This window comes from Mustela lutreola, chromosome 16, assembly GCF_030435805.1.
Source record: "Mustela lutreola isolate mMusLut2 chromosome 16, mMusLut2.pri, whole genome shotgun sequence".
Lineage (NCBI taxonomy): Eukaryota > Metazoa > Chordata > Mammalia > Carnivora > Mustelidae > Mustela > Mustela lutreola.
In genome coordinates, this window is record NC_081305.1 from 29,349,375 (window position 1) to 29,365,155 (window position 15,781).

General features: G+C 44.2%; 1 protein-coding gene across 4 annotated transcripts in view; it reads right to left on the bottom strand.

Moving 5' to 3' along the window:
- FTO (FTO alpha-ketoglutarate dependent dioxygenase) overlaps positions 1 to 15,781 on the bottom strand; it is a 373,670-nt gene that overhangs the window by 156,100 nt on the left and 201,789 nt on the right. For all 4 annotated transcript variants that reach the window (XM_059152155.1, XM_059152156.1, XM_059152154.1 and 1 more), the window contains one exon: positions 2,927 to 3,051. In XM_059152155.1, the coding sequence (XP_059008138.1) occupies positions 2,927 to 3,051 (125 nt within the window). The remainder of the gene's footprint in view (positions 1 to 2,926; positions 3,052 to 15,781) is intronic.

Genomic DNA, 15,781 nt, shown 5'->3' on the forward strand with positions numbered 1-15,781 from the left:
ATTTGGTAATCATTTTCATTATCAGAGAGTGACCCTCGCACCGCCTAGCCCGGGACGCCCAGTCCCAGCAGCTGCTCTTTCTCTGCCTTTTCCTACAGTAGACCCTAAGAACCTCAGGGTTTATTAGCTGCAGACTGACCTTTGGGCTGCGGAGGTCAAAAAGGGGTCAGAGCAGAGGGCTTGCCCAGTTCTTTAAAAGCTATAACAAGCTGTCCATCAGGCAGAGTGGACTGTATAAACAAAGCCAAATCTTCAGAAATTCTGTACCACTTCTGTTAACACTTACCCTGCATTCACACAGCTTCTCCTGATGTACTTTGGATCATTCAGCTCGGGGGGAAGTGAATAGACAGCCCTAATAAGCCTATTTGGAGAGGCTTGTTTATGGGATTACCGAGCTAGGGGAAGGAAACCCACAGCATTCAGATGTGCCTCTGGAATCGCGGGGTTGTGTGACACTGTGACAAACTTGGTTACCCTGAGTCATGCAGAAGTGACACTTTCCTCAAAAAGCTAAATTACAGGGAACATATGCTTTCAGTTTAAGAGAATTCAGGCAGTCCCAAACAATGGCAAGGCTCCTGGACTGAGAGAGAGAGAGACAAATATTTTAAAACCCAGTTACAAGTTCTGCTTTAAAATATTCTCCCTAACATCATTACTACAGAGGAACTGGCCGGAGCGGGGGGGGGGGGGGGGGGGAACCTTTATGACGACGGCCTTCTATGAAAGTCATTGCCAGCCGCGGAGTCTCCGCTGACCTACATTACTTCAAGTTGTACTATTCATAACGCATTCTCCAACGTGCAATCGAAGGTAATTAGAGTCATCTGTATTTAACTTTCGGAGGAAAAAATTTCTATTATCTAATCTAACTGATCCCCTGATAGCTTTGATGAAAGTAAAATACTATAACCTATTGCTCGGCCTTTGGCGAGCGCTAATTATTTTCTGTCAAAGCACATTTTTCCTCGTGTAATTCCAAAGTCCACAATGGGCCGGTCGCGAAAACACAGGCGGCTCGGCGAGTGTGGCGGTGGATGTTTTATAACTTTCACCACTGCCCTCCTGATGGCCACTCGGGCCAGTGCCCGGTCCCAGACGGCCGGAGGACGCTTTGATGAGGCAACGAGAGGTGTATGGTAACAGTCTGTTTATACAGATCATGTGGGTGAGTCTTTTAGATAGGTCACTGGGATGGGAAACATCAAATGGGGGTGAAGAAGGGGTTGGGGGGAAGGAGGATGGTTATTTAATACTCTGAAGACACTTTTCCTTCTGAGCTCTCAAGACATGACCCTCTTGAAATTTGCTTTCAGGTGTTTAGTTTTAAGGGGGTCTGCAGACTGTCAGCTGCTAAAGCTCTTTCTTTTCTCCTCCCCTGCCACAAAGGACTTGAGAATTTGTGTTTCAGATGCTAGACTCCATCAACTTCAACACTGGCTCCAGCTCCTGATTAAATTGTTAGCAGTAAAGGGCCAGAAATGCTGAAACCAGACTCCTTTTAAACAGGCCATTTTGGGCATGTTGTCTGATGATTTGGGATACTAGGGAATTATTGTTAACAAACCAAATGCACTCAACAGAAGACATCCATCCTCAACATTTGGTCTCTGAGCTGTCTTTGGAGGGATGGCGGGGGTGGGGGCTCGAAGAGAGATTACAGGGAAATTCTTGCTTTCTTTCTCTCTTTCCTATTTAATAAGAATCACCAGGGGAAACGATATAAAAGGTTAAACACAGAGAGAAACACATCTTCGATGTCCCCACATGGATATTTCAGTATTTAATAAAATATACATACTTTAATGAATAAATATGCTGAAGTTAGAATACAAGAAAAGTTAAATTGGAGATTATTTAATTACTGTAGCTGAATCTGTCATTTACTCTGATTTGACTACACTACAAAAAAGAGGGGAAGGGGCGAGTATCGAGGTGAATTTTTAAATTATTCTTTCAATGCAAGTCTGAATTTAGAGATAAAACACATACTTGAGAAGCCACTTTCCAACACTCAGTTGGAACACACCATTTGGACTCTTACCTGTCTCCTTTCTTGGAAATGCTCACCTTCAGCTTTGTTTGGACAAACTGATTTTCATGATAATTGTTACTAGCAAAGCCACCAATTACATGGACCCACTTGAAGAAATATTAACATTCTCGACTCCCAGGCACACAGGATTTTTAAGCATCAAAAAAGACTCCAAGACAAAATTCAGCACGATCTGCCTGATTCCTCTCCCTCTTGCTGGGAGACGGATGATAATTCAACAATTTTTACCTACCGTTTGAGGGGAAGTGGTTCTGGCCTTGCACCCATCAATTGTTTTTCAAATAAGAGCAGGATAACAGAATCTAGAGTACCCAAGCCTCAATTCTGTAAAAACCGATGATTTGTGGCAACTTTCTCTCAGTAAGAGCTCTCTAACCACAGGTAAGTCCATGGGCAAAGAAACTAGGTTGAAGCCAACATAATTCCTACTTAGCCAATTCTAAAGCTGGGGTTCATCATTCGACCACTTTCAAGCAACCTGCCTCTCACTGAGTGGTGTAAGAGCACGGTGTGAATTTCCCAGACATCTGCCCGAACTAGGCAGCAACGTTCGTCTTTAAAGTGTTGATTAAAAGCCTCCTTTAGCATCGGGTACTTCTATACTACATGCTCAGGATGCAAAATTGATGCAAAAGGTTACACTCGGGGATAAATCATATACACCTACCGATGACATCATGGTTCATTACAGTGAATGGAAGGGCCATGCACAGGAGAGCTAACGCTGGCTGATAACCATCTGTAACTTGCTGACTTTTCATGGCCCCTCCAATGAGAGGAGTGAGACCCATCGTGAGGAAGGGCTCAGCTGAGTACAGCTCTTGTTTCTTTTGGGGATGACAAATCCCACGTCATCAGAGAACTAACCTGGCGTGCCACTCTCTCCTCAGGTTCTGACGTGTAGTGAGCGAGGCGAGGATGGCGGTCAAGATTTCATTCCTTTGTTCCACGGGGACCCCCTCTCTTCTAACTTCATGAAGCACAGCATTCGTCTAGAAGGAACGGTCCAAAAAAAGAACGGGAAAAATTAATAATAATAATAATAATAATAAAAGCCCATAAGCAAATAAGGACAGTAAATCAATGGCTTTTTTATTACAGTTCCCCTGCTAACAGATCAATACAGTAAATGGTGGTCAAAAATGGCCAGCATATATTTTGTATTTAATCAATGTACAAGGCACATAAGGTAAACTCTGAACCTCCATTGCCTTAAGTAACACATCGAGATGCTGTGTGTTCTCACTCTAATTTCCTCAGTGCACCGACGGTCTTTTTCCGGGGAACTGCCTCCCATGAGCTATTATTAGAAATGATTTTCACGTACACCTCACTGTGAGTTGTTTGTTTTGCCTTTTAAAAAAGAGCAGTCTCTGACTTTCGCTCGCTCTGTTTTCTGCCACCCAGCTGAGGATTTCTGTACTGCCTCTCCTATTGGAATCATTAATTTCTATTTCCAGCCATGCCAGCAATTTTTTTTTTTTTTTTTTTTTTTTGCTCACTCATTTTCCTTGCTTGTTGCAAATCAAGAGCTTGCAAAGAAAGAAACAATAAGAGCACAAAAATCAAATTCAGTCTCAAGGAGTCCTTCCAGCTTTAGAAATCCACGACATATTTCAAAGGATATGTACAGGGATTCTTGTGCACAGCAGACTTCCGATTTGAGAAAGAATCACTTATTCAACAGTCACGGCCATGGTCCTTATGAGAAATTAGGCTCACTGTTGAGTATAAAAACACTCCAGCTTCTACCTAGCATTGGAAAACGTCAGATGGTGCTTCTAGAAATAATGGAAGCCCTCCACAGCACACGCTGCTCACTCTAACAAGACGCGTTACATCCAAACTCAAATTTGAAAGTGTCATTTCAATTTTATCTACGACTTACTCCTGTATGCTCGTTTTACACGCGTATGTTTTAAACATGCAAATTCGTGTAACAAAAGCAAACAATTAAGAAAACAACACAGGGTATTCTATTGGCAGTTGAAATGTGAGTGAGCAAATGCCTTTTAACGATAGAACTTCTTGTCACACATATTTATCTTCATACAACTGGGACAGAAATCTTGAGAATTTAGACATGTTTCTCATTTAAAGTTGGTGTGGCTTCTTTGGAGGTGTTGTACCCAAAGCAAATGCTAAAAGGAATGAACCTGTTACTTTCTTTGTACCTGTCTTTCTCTGACTGACGCCAATGGCTTCATTCACTTAAGAGCACACTCACAATTTGGTCCTCGTGTAACTTAAAACACTACTTCCTTACTCCCCTGTGGCATTTTGCAGTGTATACTGAATGCCTTCGGGGACAGCCTTCAGGAGAGGTTAGTGAAGATCTGTTGTCTGGCTGCCTCCTACCCAGACCCCATCCCTCTTTCCTGTAACAACATCAAATCTTTTCTTCGGGAAGTCTTTTATCGTATGCCGTCTTAGATAGCCTGCCAACTAAGTAAAGTGTTCTGCTCTCTCCCATGAAGGATGAGGGCCAGGCCCACCTGATTTGCTTTTCCAAGCCTTGAGACACTTAAGAAGAATGACAAAGAAAGGGGGAAAAATTGGAGGCCACGGTAAGTTTCCTTAGTTCCTACCAACCATGGTCCTTGAAGTATTCCTGGTTTCCTGAAATTTCTGAGCAGAGCTCATTCTTCTTATTTTGATACCCCTGAGTTATCCAACATCCTTTGAATCAAGTTCCATTTTGTTCGAATTCACCAGAATTCTGTTTCTGCGGCTTACAATCAAAAAACCCGAACTGCGACAGAAAGATAGGAAATACTACTTCCTTTGTTAAAGGATCCAAGATAATGTGACTAGCACTAGCCCAGAAGAGGACCCTGATCTCTGCCTCCTGGGTCCAGAATTACGTCGACCAGACTAGGCGATGTACCCAGTGGGACACTCTAAGCTTCGAGGGCAAGGACATTTTTAGGCCTCCAGGACAGAGAGGAATATTCATTTTTCTCTAGGTGCTTCTCCAGCACGAAGCCTGGGCTCCAAGTAGCTCAAGCAGGAGCTGCAAATGCAAGGACCCACCAGAGCCAGAAAGGTAACATGAATGAGTTTAGGCAAGATGACCCGATGAGAGCACGTGCTCTGTGAAAAAGGCAGTTACGGTTCAGCAACAGCCAACTCTGGTATCAGAGGTCTTGAGACCTCTGAAAAGAGGTCTCCATGGCACCAGATTCGTGCATTTTCAAAATAAACGAGAAATCTGTTTTGATTTTTTTTTATGTGAGATCTCCTGACTTTTACATGGTGGAAACTCGTTTTGTTAAACTTTGAAAATACCACATGGCCAAACAAGAAACACCAGTGACTGAACTCAGACAGCTGCTCACGGGTGACCTCTAACATAAAAGATGTCTAATTTCAGAAAGGTCCTAGCATCAACGGGTATTCTGAAAACAGCATTGCTCCTTGTCTGAGATACTTGACCTCAGGTACTTAAAGTTGGAAGGAACCTCAAGAAGTCTTGTCATTTATCCCTATGTCTGTAGGAACTTACTATTTTGCCAAAATAATAAGCAAAATATTTCACATAGAAGACAAAGTACACATCTACATTGACTCAAAGGACATCAAAAAAATAAACTCAATTCTCCTTCTGACTGTACTAAAATAACTTTTTAAAAAAGTCATTTCTCTCTTCTTTTGCATCATTTAAATTTTATCCAGAGGCCCTTGTTTTCCCTGGTCAGCCTCTTAGTGGGGAAGGAGAAAGGATTTACGAAAGCAAGTTTTACAATGTCGGGGATCCTGTCTGTTTACTTCATTACTGCACCCCCCGTGCTTGCCTAATGATTTTTAATAAATATTTGTCAAATCAATAAATAAGGAAGGAACTTGAAAAACAAGTACTGCAAAAACTCAGAGCAAGAGGAAACTGTCTTTTGAGACTTTACTATCAGGTAAACTTACAGATTCATCAGCTAGGCGACAGTTACCTGCTTTAGCAAGGAGCTCTCTCCACTTGACAAAAGAATCCACTTCTAGGTCTGTTTAAATAATTCCTGCAGTGTAGACTCTCCCGAACCTCAGTCATTCTAGCACAGTCTCAAAATTCTTGCCCCGTTTGTGTATGAGGTATACAATCTGATATTTTTATTTCAAATGATCCGCCTTTTAAAGTATAAAATAAATTCACTTCAATAGAAAATAGGAAAACCAGGGGTACCTGTCCTAAATTAAAAGATAACTGCAAAAAATATCATTAAAAACAAAGCTGTATGTTGATTTCATTCTAGATAGATGTTGCTTGCTGAAGGTTCTGGAACAGAAGCCTACTGAATTGTTGTAAATGAGGCCATCAACAAGTCTTGGTGAAAGTTAAAGACATGAAGACCTCCTTGACACAAAGATGTGGACTAAAAAGGAGCTTGCAAAGGGGGGGGGTCCACTTTCTCACAGTGTGGTCCCCACACTCTGCAGAGTCCTGGAGTGCCACCTAGCGTTTGCCTGGCTAACACCCACGATCCACACCCTGAGCTCTGGATGCACCACCTTACTTACAATGATTTTCTGACACCTTACAGACAAATCTCTTTTTTTCCCCAAATGTATTCTTGTGGGGAACTCAAGATATAAAACAAAACAAAACTGGAGCAGTTCCCTTTAAAGAAGCTTCAATGGAGGACCTAAAAGCTCCCTTCGTCATGGGGCATCTCTTCAAAATCCCAAGGAACTGTGAAACACAAGTTGCCAACCTCAACCCAAGAGCATTTAAAAGAGTATTCAATTTCTTTGAAGTTTATACATCGCTGGTGGGAATGCAAAACACTGCCACTGTGGTAAGCACTTTGGCAGTTTCTTACAAAGTTACACATACACACTTAACATATGATCCACCAATCCCATTTCTGGGGATTTAGCTGAAGAAATGGAAGCTCATGTGCACACGGAAATCAATGCAAAAGTGTTCACAGCAGCTTTACTCAAAAGTGCCCCAAACTGGAAACAATCTCAATGCCCTACAAAGGATAAATGGATAAACTCCTTGTGGTACATCCATACAAAGGAATACTACTCAGCAGTAAAAAAGGACAGGCAAGGGACGCCTGGGTGGCTCAGTTGGTTGGGCGGCTGCCTTCGGCTCGGGTCATGATCCCGGCATCCTGGGATCAGGTCCCGCACTGGGCTCCTTGCTCGGCAGGGAGCCTGCTTCTCCCTCTGCCTCTGCCTGCCATTCTGTCTGCCTGTGCTTGCTCTCTCCCCATCTCTCTCTCTGATAAATAAAATTTTAAGAAAAAAAAGGACAGGCAACTGATAGAATGCAGCCACTTATTTGAATCTCAAAGTCATTATGCTGGATAAAAGAGCCTGGTCTCCAAAGATTAAACACTGCATGATTCCACTTACTGAACATTCTGGAAAAGGCAAATTACAGAGACAGAGAATAAATTAGTGGCTGCCAGGGGTCAAGATGGGTGAGGGTTTGTTATAAAGAGGCAACATAAAGGACTTTCTGGAATGATGAAACTGTTCTTTACCCGCACTGTGGCAGTGGTTACGTGAGTTTATACATATACATTAAAACTCTTAGGACTGTATATCCCCAAAATTCGAGTTTGATCATATAAAAATCTTACCAAATTTAATTGTTAAAACTCCTTTTCATCACATTTTTAGGACAAGAAAGAATGCAGAAAGTAAACGTCCATCTAGATACATCTAAATAAGTAGTAAAGATAGAACTATATGGAGTTTATGAAACAAAATGTTACAAAAAGAATCTTTTCAAGATATCAGAAAAGGATGGGTGAATTTAGATTGAGCATTCAGACTATACTATTATATAGTATTTCATAAAGTATAGAGCAAAAAGAAGTCACTGCACAAAAGTTAATTTCAGAGGGTCAAAGAGCATTCTTTTGATAAGACTCGATGGTGATTTTTTCTCCTCATATTAGTGTTGGCTCCTAAAGGGTTGACTTTGTGCAGGAAATGTTAGTAGCCCATTTTCCCATCAGTAGTAACATAGAACTGTCTTCAAACAAGTACCAATTTTTTTAAAGATTATATTTATTTGACAGAGAGAGACATGGCAAGAGAGGAAATACAAGCAGTGGGAGTGGGAGAGGGAGAAGCAGGCTTCCCACCAAGCCAGGAGCCCAACTGAGGGCTCAATCCCAGGACTGGGATCATGACCTGAGCTGAAGGCAAATGCTTAACAACTGAGCCACCCAGGCGCCCCGAATGCACAAATTTTTAATAGTCTCCTGTTACCAAAAACACATTCTCCTCTCCTCCCCTCAAAATAGAGGCCAAGTAAACCAGGGCTTTGGAAATCATGCTCTGGGGGTTAGATTTCATTTCACTAGTAACTCTTTTTCAACAGAAATTGATGAAAGTGCCGGCCAATCAGGAAAAGACAAAGAATATTCCTTTTTTTTTCTTTGAAAGATTTTATTTATGTATTTGGCAGAGAGAGAGAGAGAAAGATCACAAGTAGGCAGAGAGGCAGGTGGGGGGGGTGGGGAAGCAGGCTCCCTGCTTAGCAAAGAGCCTGATGCGGGGTTCGATCCCAGGACCCTGAGATCATGACATGAGCTGAAGGCAGCGGCTTAACCCTGAGCCACCCAGGCGCCCCAAGACTAAGAATATTCTTAAGGCTGCTAGCTGTTCAGAGCCCAGCTGTCACCTCCTAGCTGTGGGCCTTCATCCCAACTGCAAAATGGCGATGACACCAGAGCCTCTCCATGGGTTCTTGTGAGAAGGAGGTGCCCAGACATATGCCACAATGATCAGTATTATTTAGAACGCACGAATCAGTCTCATGCTTGATTGTACTGTTTTAATAAAAACACTCCGGCAAGCGTCTGTGACATCACATGAAACATTTGAAAAGGCAATCAGGCAACCATTGAACAATTATGAGCAGAAAAGGCCTCTTCCAGGAGCCAGAGGCATATCCTTTCGCATCCCCCTCGTGGTAGGAAATCTTTACTCCCCTGCCAGTGGGGGTTATTTTTAGAGTCCGTACTGGTCTTCCTTGATGCCTCTCTCTCTAATGCTACCACCCAACACATGTCCCGACCTTCTTCACCTCCTCTGGGGGTGGGGTTCCTTAACTGTTGTTGGCCCAGGGCAGGAGCCCTGGTTCTCAGCGGAAGGCTTCTGTTTGTTCTCTCTGGGGGTGACCCCTGCTCTAGTGGCTTTAAGGTTCCCCTATAGATTGATGACTTTAAGCACGACGGAACTCTAGCCCCATGGAGCCCAGGACTGCCGATCCCTCCTTAAATATACACTTCAAATGTGAAGCCTCGACCTCAGCCTGTCCACATCAGCACTACTGTTGCCCTCTCATTACTTCCCTCCTCGTCCGCCTGCTCCTTCTCCTGTATTTCCCCAGAAGGGCAAATGGCACCATGGTCAACTCCATTGCCCAATCCAGAAGGCAAGGGCTCATCCTATTGGCTTCCCTTTCCTTTCCCTGCACTCCCAGTATCTAAACTTTAAATCCTGTCATTCCTCCATGTTCAGTAGGACTCAAACTTATTTTTTCCTCACTGCCGCAGGCCGAGTTCAGGCCCATCTCTCATCAGCACCATGCAGCGGCGTCCAAACTCGCCTCTCTGCATCCATCTCACCACTTCACGAATGTTCCTCCCCCAAGAGGGCACTCTCAAGGTCAAAGGAAACAAGAAGCTTCAACCTTCAAAACCTCATCTAAACCAGAGCAGCTCTGTTCATCTGTTCCTATATGCCTCACTTATTGTCATTTGAGACCAAACCAAACTCAACCTAAAAAAAAACCACCTTAATGTTTTAAGAAGCCAGAATTCTTCGCCTGACCAAAATAACCACAGCAAACTAAAAAAAAACCACCTTAATGTTTTAAGAAGCCAGAATTCTTCGCCTGACCAAAATAACCACAGCAAAACAACGCTCCTGGTCACTGTTCCAATTTGATCTCTTGCCATCTTCCAATCCATTTAGCCCAATGTCAGTTCCCTGAAAATACATGACTGTTCTACACGATACATTGACTGGCTGTAGAAATGGCTAGTCATGACTCATTTTTCAAGAAACACCTCAGATAACACCTCTTCTATGCAGTTCTCCGTGAACCAAATCCTTGCACCAAAATACAGAGAGCTGGTCGCCCCCTCCTTACGTGGCACTGCCGAACATCTCACGAACCATGCCACGCTCTGTTGTTCTTTACTCACTGGATGCTTCCTCCTCCAGAGCGGGGGCTCTGTTAGAGCAAAGAAGCCCCCGCCCCTCTCCTCCTGGTATCCTCCAAGGTGCCTACTTGGGCACCATGTCATGAAAACAGACCCCTGAGAGGTGCTTGTGGAATAAATGAAAGCAAATGACACGCCAGAGCATGTCTGCTGAATAAGATGAACAGTCAAGCCACAGAGTACTACTTGAGATCAAAACCAGCACGTGAGACAAGCTCCAGTTGGATGCAAACTGTACCTGATGAGAATTCTAAGAAAAACATTGTGGAAACTATTTTTCAACAGTGGGTTCAAGAAAACTAAGACTATACAATCCCTGGGTGACCACATAGAAGGGCGATACGTATCTGGAAAGGTGTATCTCAAAGTACATCTAGAAGTTTTACTCCCACTGGGATTCCCATGTAATCTTTCCAGACCCTCTTAACAAGCCAAGAAGTCTCCTTTTCTCCATCTCAAAAAACAAAAACAGAACTACTTTGGACTCTGGCAACCCACAGCACCCTAAGGACCTCTATGAACTCCCTAGTGTTTTCAGCTTCTCCTGGCTCAAAACTTTTTATGCACAAAACCAAAGTAAAAAATTCACAACCAGAGAGGACAAGGAAGGGGAGGGGAAGGGAGGGAAAGAGCAAAGTTGATCGAGAATGAAAAGAAGAAACGCCTAAACTCCAAGGTTCTAAGAAGCCTCGAATTTGGGGCGCCTCGGTGGGTCAGTCAGTTGGGCGGCCGACTCTTGGTTGAGGCTGAGGTTGTGAACTCAGGGTCATGGATCCAGGCCTGTGTCAGGCTCTGCATTCTGTGGGAGTCTGCTTGAGATTATCTCTCTCTCAGCCCCTCCCACATATGTGCGAGCACTCTCCCTCTCTCTAAAGTAAATAAATAAATCTTAAGCAAACAAACAAACAAAAAAAGTCGTCTCAAACTTCGGGTAAAGTTTGTCATTTGAGACCAAACCAATTCTGAATTTACTCAATTAAAACTGAGCAAGTCACCTAATTCTTGGTGGATGTATTTGTAAAGTCAGCAATTGCCAGTATGTCCTATTTCTGGGGCACCCTAAGGAAAGCACGTACAGACACACCTACAATATACAGAATTTGTAGTATACAAGGTTTCTGGACAGGAATTACACTGAGCTTTAAGAAGAAAATTACAGCATTTACTGCTGACTAATAATTCAACAGAAGTCTTTCATTCTTTTGGTTCCTTTCTGACATGGGGTAACAGCTTCTGAAATTCTGGTTTAATCCATCCTTCTTACAAATCAGAGAACTCTGCCTAAGGAAATGCATGGGAACAGGAGCATTCCACAAACTCGGCTGGTAATCCCTCTGCCTTAATTAATTTAACAACAACAACAATGAATCTGCTACTGTTTTTCCAATTTCAAAAGCCACAGAAACACCAGGATGCCAGATCTGCCTGCCTTGCCCGCCTCCCCATGGCCCCATCCTCACCAGTGCCAAAAAAGCAGAACCGTCATTACAGGGAAAATGCCCCCGCCGAACACTTTTTATGCACAGAGCGGCCTCAGGTTCGGGCTGTATTTCCCCTCTGCACACACAAATTACAAAGATATGCTCGGACTGATAAAGAGGGCTAAAGGTTCAACTTGTGAAGAAACTTGGTTTAAGATGTTATCAGCTGGGAAAGCTATTTCCTCACATCAACACTGCCACGGGCTGTCAAAAACCCAACCAGGGCTCCCCTCTTCAAAAGTCCAGGAACACTTTTTTTTTCCCCCCCTCTTTCTTTCTTTCTTTCTTTCTTTTTTTTTTTTTTTTTTAAAGAAAAGAAAAAAAGAAGAAGAAGAAAGGCCCAGAACCCACTGAGATAGCCTTGGTCCCATCAAAGAAAGGTCGATCTCAGGTCTTCCCTCATTTACTGATTGTCAGTTTAAGAAGGCTCTTTTGTGAGGCCTCTGGAGCTCAGTGCTGAGTGAGGCCTTCACATTTGCTAAACCAGACTGGGTACCACCGCAGAGCTCCAGCATGCTGGGACCCACAGCCCAGCAGAACAAATAAACACGCCTCACAGCCTTTTTGCCGCCTTTATCTCCCTCTCCGGGAGCAGGAGGGTTTTGGGGGTGCTAATGTTTACACTATGTTAAAACTTTCTTTCCCCTGTTTCCTGAATTTGAGAAGACACATCCTGGATGACCTCGGCTGGGAGATAACACCGAGTCACCGCGGGCTGCCCCGTCTACCGGCCTACTTCAGGCTGCTGTCTCAGACCTGCTCCTCCCCACCTCCCCGCTTCATGGCGGGCTCAGCAAGGAGAACCGCAGAGGGGCTGGACTGTCTTGAACGGAAGGCACAAAGGCAGAAGTCTCCAAGAGGCTGCCCGCAAAGCAGCCTTTTACTTTAGTTCCACCGACGGACCCACTTGGTTCAGTTCATCCCAAAGACCCACGTGATTTGAATGAATATTTCAGCGGAGTTTTTAACCAAAGGAGCCTCAAAAATATACTAGGAAGCCATGAACTCTGAAAGCGCTTTGCACGATGCCTGGCATGCACAAAATGCTCAATGAATGTTTGAGATCTGTCATCAGCAGCATGACGTGCAAAACAATTCGGGAAAAAAAAAAAAAAGATCCCCTAAGATACAGATACCATTAAAATAAATACATATCCGAAAATACCACAGCCATGAATCTGAATATCTACTGGAGCTTTTTTCCCCAGAGCACTTTCCTAGAACCTCCCATTTTTCTTCTGCTACCAAGGCAGAAATCAGTCTGGATCGTGTGTTCCACAAAAGACGCTGGAACCACAGCAGCCGGGCCTGGGACTGCGTGACCGCGCGGGACGGTCGTGGTGGTGGCTGTGGGAATGGGCAGGCTGCTGGAGGGAAGGCTGGCCTGCCGCGCACGTTCAGCGTGGGGTGCTGGGACGGTGCACGGAAGCCGGGCCGTGGAGCTCCGGTCAGCGCTGTCAAGGATGCGGATGATGGCGAAAAACCATCCGTGTATGTGTCAAGGAAGGAAAAAATAGAAGAAAGGGACAGAGGGAAAGAGAGGGGAGGGAGAAAAGAGGAAGGAGAAAAGAAAGGAGAAGGAGAGAAGGAAGGAGAGAGAGAGAAAGGTGAAGAGGGGGAAAAAAGTGTTGTTTATAGAAGCCAGCTGCTCGGGCGCCGGCGCCAGCAGGCCCCCCCCCCCCCCCATCCTGCAATGTTTCCCTTGCAACCCCACTGCCCCCACTGGCACAGGTACAACTAAATGTTGACTTCAATGCTTCAGAGAGCACTCGACTGATTTGGTCCATGATTAATTGCCAAAGACATGGCTGGCCATATGGAACAGAGAAAGCATCAAGTAATTCATACTTCTGTATGTGATCGCTTGGCCCCTGTTGTTTTAATGTACAGGAAAGAGCTAGTATAGCACAGCCCTGGTGTCTTGCCCCTGACAGCCCATTAAGAAATCTCAAAGCACCTAGTCGAAGTTATGCTGTTGGCTTTTCAATAGCAGCCTAATAAAACAGAAGCAAAGCTTTCCAACTAGTCTTAAATCTTTCACATACAGTACATTAACTACTGTGGCTGAAACAACGGGCTTCTTATGATAGGAAATGGGATTTGATTTCTAGTCTCCGCATACTTACTGAAAGCCTTTTTTTTTTTTTTGACCTTTATGGAGTTTACAAAATCATTGTTCTCCACGCCCCCCACGCCCGCCCCCGCTCTGTTTTCCAAGTAGCCTAATAGATTCGTTTGCTTCTGAAAAGTCTGCTCTTAGTCACTACTGCACGCGATCTGGATCATAAAGCTGATTCACACATGGGTGGAAGAAACGGCATAATTATCTCACCAAGAGAGCCCAGGAATCGTTCTGGCTTCGGAAGCACTAGCTTTCTTACAAAACCAGAAGACAGTGAAAGCTATACGGTGGCAGGGGCCGGTGGGGGGGGCCTCACAAGCATACTCTTATCACCCTCCCTGCCCCCCTCCCTTTCCCATCATTCTGTGAAATGAATCCACTCGTACTGGGAAAAAAAATCCACTTATTTTCCAGATGCTCTACTGTTGGCCCTGGGTGACACTCCATGCCAGACGAAAAGGGGAAGGTGACAACCTCAGGTGCAATTCTGCCCCTGCTTGCAGTCTATTAGCTCCATCCGTTACGAAAATCTTTGCAGATTATTTAATCTATGCAGAGCTGTTATTTTTAGGTCGAGGGGAATGCACAGACATTTCCGCGATGTTTTCTTTCCAGGATTTTCAAAGGACAGCACTAAAAACGGTAATATCATCACCGGTAGTTTCCTTTGTCAGGTCGGAGGTGTGTTGGCAGGGGATGACTTTGTTGGCACTTTTCATGAGAAAAGATTTATACAGTGCTTTATGTCTGAGGATTTTTAGGTGCTGAAATTATCCTACCACCAGATGACACCATATACGGGAAATTCCACCTGACTGCCTGTTTATTAGCCGGAGCATAATTGCCTCTATTGCTGAAGAGAACTAACAGCCCATTTAGAGCTCTAAGCCCATGGTAACTTCTCTGCCTCTCCGCCGCCTCTCCTTCCTCACAGCATGCTGGTACTTTCCAGGATGAGCAACCAGTTCAGCAAACAATATCATGAAACAGAGAGTATGAGCAAAAGGCTCAAAAGGAAAATAAAAGAGACAAAGGCACTGAAAATGACTCAGTAATGGAGCGAGGAAGACACACCGCAAGATTCCTACAAAAACAGGAAAGCGGGGGCACCTGGGTGGCTCAGTGGGTTAAGCCACTGCCTTCGGCTCAGGTCATGATCTCAGGGTCCTGGGATCGAGTCCCGCATCAGGCTCTCTGCTCAGCAGGGAGCCTGCTTCCCCCTCTCTCTTTGCCTGCCTCTGTGTCTACTTGTGATCTCTCTCTGTCAAATAAATAAATAAAATCTTAAAAAAAAAAAAAAAAAACAGGAAAGCGATCTCACCCACCATTATGTGACATATTTCCTGTTTTATTTATGAGATGCTCCAAGGGGGATGAGGGTAATGTAATTCCCATTTTACAGATGGGAAAACTGAGTTTGGGGAGCTGAAATGCCCAAGAGTAATAAACTTCAGGGCCAGAGGCACCAGCGTGTGAAATCTACATGCATGTGAAATCTATGTGCCTAGCTGACTGCTCCCTGCAATGAAGGTTCTAACAGATGTCATGTAACAGTATCATATGTAATATACATATAGAGTGAAAAGAAACATATATGAAAGTACCTCCCTGAAATCTCATCCAGGGACACAAACCCCTACCTTAGCCGCCTCGCTTCAATAAAGAAATTTAAGAGCTTTAGACTGCAGGCACAGCACACAGCAATCCTCCCTGGACCCAGAAGTAAGTGTGGACATGTGCATACATCTCACATAATGAACACGAGAAGGACAGTCGGCTTCATCCCAGTTACTCCCCAATCTGACAGTGCCTGGCCTTATCTGTGTCTTTTCATCAGAAACTCTTCACTCCACAAATAAAAAAGCAACAAATCTCCCAACCCCACCACAACATACACATGGCCCCCCAACTCCCAGCCACCGCTTCTCAGATT